This window comes from Tupaia chinensis, unplaced genomic scaffold (genome assembly GCF_000334495.1).
Source record: "Tupaia chinensis unplaced genomic scaffold, TupChi_1.0 Scaffold144022_1, whole genome shotgun sequence".
In the NCBI taxonomy this organism is placed as follows: domain Eukaryota; kingdom Metazoa; phylum Chordata; class Mammalia; order Scandentia; family Tupaiidae; genus Tupaia; species Tupaia belangeri.
Genome location: NW_006203874.1, coordinates 672,315 through 675,593, shown reverse-complemented (window position 1 = coordinate 675,593; position 3,279 = coordinate 672,315). Strand labels below are relative to the sequence as shown.

At 58.2% G+C, this 3,279-nt stretch overlaps 1 protein-coding gene across 1 annotated transcript in view; it reads left to right on the top strand.

The window, feature by feature from the left end:
• ATP9B (ATPase phospholipid transporting 9B) overlaps positions 1 to 3,279 on the top strand; it is a gene marked incomplete at its 5' end in the record, with an annotated part of 23,464 nt that overhangs the window by 423 nt on the left and 19,762 nt on the right. Inside the window, 2 exon segments of the mRNA XM_014583086.2 lie at positions 1,744 to 1,833; positions 3,180 to 3,269. Of these exon segments, the coding sequence (XP_014438572.2) occupies positions 1,744 to 1,833; positions 3,180 to 3,269 (180 nt within the window).

The following is a 3,279-nucleotide window of genomic DNA, read 5'->3' as shown; positions in this document are numbered from 1 at the left end:
TGTCGCTGGTCACGCCGCACGCGCAGGGCAGCCGCTGTCGCTGGTCACGCACGCCGCACATGCTCCCGAGACGAGCCTAAACACCGAGTCGGAGCATGTTCTCGGTGTGCTGTCGTTTTCGAGTTAAAGGCCCCTCCGTAATTGTCTCAGTGAGGATTAGTAGAACAGCCTGGGTTTATGTGTGTGCTGTGTGCGTTACTCATAACTCAGCGTCGCTCAAACAGAAACGAAAATGGCTCAGGTCTTGGTTGAGGGCGGTGTGCAGGCATTCCATGTCTGTTCTCAGTGAAGCCCCGCGCCCGAAGCAGTTCCTCAAATACGATTTACATGTAAATGTGTTTTGTTCGGAAGCATCAGAATCGCGAGTCAGGCCCTGCAGACTGCTGCCGGCAATGAAATGGTTGTTTCTGATACAGCTTCGGGTCAGTTCTTGTTCGTTTTCACTGCAATAGCACCAACAATTTTTCACAGTACTCCGAGTCCAAGATGAATTAGATCCACATGAAGTGTTTACTTCAGCCCTGTACATAGCTCTTCTCTTACGCCCACACAGTCTCCACAGAAAGAGTGCACCGGTTTCTGAAATGTTTTTATCGTGAAGTTAGGGCTATCCCGACAGTATGGTTAGTCTTCCTCTGTTAAAGTAGTGTATGGGAGTGAGGGATGAGCGACGGGCAGTGTGGGGTGAGCTCTGGTTGGAAGGCAGGAGCAGACTGTCTAGCGGGATGAGCATGTCCCGTTTCTCCATCGGGGCGCTGGCTCCGGGGCACATCGATCTGTCGGACCTTCAGTGCAATTTCAGGCCTGCACATTTCCCTGCATACAAAGTCTGCTTCAATTGGGGAAAAAATTAAACAAGAAAAAAAGTCATTTTTTGCCAAAACAATTTTGTGTTAGATTCTTTGGGGGGGAAAAAAAGAGATTCTAAATGAAAAGTTTGTTTCACAGAAATTAGGACTACTTTAAAACAAAAGAGAACAAATTAAACATTAAAATTAAGACAGTCAACTCAACTAAGAAAGTCTGCTGGTGAAAAGCCAGCACCCGGATGGGAAGGCGGAGAAGGACTTGCCGCGGCAGGGCCGAAGGGGCAGAGTGGCTGTCAGGCACAGCGGGCATGGCAGGCTGTGTGCCTTAGGGCGGACCCGGGCTGGGGCCACGAGCCGAGTGCTTCACACATGGGTGCTCGGGACTCGCTCTGAACATGGCCCTGGGTGACTGCGTGTTGAAACAGTAATCTCGGATGTGTTTGGTTAAGTGAAATATCTTTTAGAAATGTCCTCTTATTGGTGATTCGATCCCTCAGACGCTAAAGAAAAATTTAAATAAGTTGAAGGCCACATTGAGAGAAAGCCCACGTAACAAGGAGACCGCTCTGTCTCAGCCTCGGTTCAGATGGCTCTTCCTATTCTGTGTTCCCTCCTGGGCTCTGGTATCCTGGCCCGATGGAATGTGGCCGGCAGTGGCCCTCAGTGCCACGGCCACCTCCACGGGCTTCCCACCCAATGGTCATCTCGGGTGAAGCACTAGGGAACGTGGAGTCCCCATCAGTCCGTCTGTCCCTCTCCCTGGGGCGAGGCGCCCGGGGTGCGTCTGTGGGGGCCAGCTGCTCTCCCACGCACGGTGGCTGCCCCGGGGCGTGAGGCCCTGAGCTGCTCTTGGACACTGTGTGCTGGGGAGGCAAGGCCTTCGGGTGGGCTGGGTGGTGGCAGGCGCCCTGACCTGCTGTCCTTCCTCCTCGAGGTGACCAGCCGGGGGGAGGCCCACCTGGAGCTGAACGCGTTCCGGAGGAAGCACGACTGTGCCCTGGTCATATCCGGGGACTCCTTAGAGGTGAGACTCTCTCCAGCCTCGCACGTCGGTCCCTCCGTCCATCCATCCGTCTCCCTGAATCAAGGCCATGCACGGGTCTGTCCGTCTGTCTGTTCGTCCATCTCCCTGAGGCGAGGCCCAGTACAAGTCTGTCCCTATGTCTGTCTGTCTGTCTCCCTAGGGCGAGGTCTAGCACAGGTCTGTCCATTTTTCTGGCTGTCTGTCTGTCTCCCTAGGGTGAGGCCTAGCACAGGTTCGTCCATCTGTCCATCCGTCCATCTCCCTGGGGTGAGGCCTAGCACGCCTGTCCATCCGTGTCTCTGCGGTGAGGCCGGCCTAACCTCACCTGTGTCTGTTTGTCTGTCTGTCTGTCTGTCTGTCTGAGGAGAGGCTGTCCACTGAGTGTGTGCCCACCCGTGCCAGTGGCCTGAGGGCTTCCGAGGCAGACATGCGGCCGGGCTCCTGGGCTGTCTGCGGTCACGCAGTGTCGGTGCCGCGGGTGCGGCGCGTGACGACGACGCGCAGTCGTGGCTAGACTTGCTGCTGGGGCTGTTGCTGCCCAGCGACCACCTTGTGCTGTCTGTCATGGCTGACTCGGGGCTCTGAGCGCCTCTGTGGCCCCCGCTGTGAGCTCTGGAGGCACCCCACTTCCACCCACGATGCTCCTTCCCGTGCTTTGCCACAGGGCACATGTGCTCGCTGGGGAGAGGGACGGTGGGAAGTCACCCCTGAGGGATGGCCACACCACAGTCCCTCCTCCTCCATCCTCCTGGGATTACGAGCACAGGTTCCCGTGCCCGCGTGGTTTTCAGGCTGCCAGGTCTGAGACACGAACCCAGGGTCTTTCTCATGTGGGTCTGGCTGCTGCACCACCTGGCCTGACAGCGCTTTGGCCTCACGTGTCAGCGTGTGTCCCATGTCCAGGTGCAGCAGTTTTTCCAGGGCTCACAGTCACCCTCAGGTTCTGACAGTCTCGTCCTTCCCGGTGTCAGCACAGCGTGGCGTAGGCCGTCCCGGTCGGTCACGTGCTTGCTCTCCGCTCCCTAACCCATCCGTGGGGCCGGACTCCAGGAGTACGCGCTTCTCCTGAGAGCGGCAACCGCGTAGGTGATGCGGAGCGAGGCGAGGGCGGAGCAGGAATATGAGGCCGTGGGGGGACGCTGCGGAAGAGCACGCGAGGGCATGGGTTCTCTCGGAGAACACACGGGGGAGCACGGGGCGTGAGAGCCCGCCTACAGCTCCCGGATAGAAGCTTTGCTGGGGAGCAGGGACCGCGCACGGGGCCTGCCATCAGAGCCTGGCACGTTTCTGAGGGGGCGCACAGGGGTGGCTGGCAGCAGGTGCAGGGCCCTTGCCGTGTCTTCCAGGTCTGTCTCAAGTACTACGAGCATGAGCTGGTGGAGCTGGCCTGCCAGTGCCCGGCCGTGGTGTGCTGCCGCTGCTCGCCCACACAGAAGGCCCGCATCG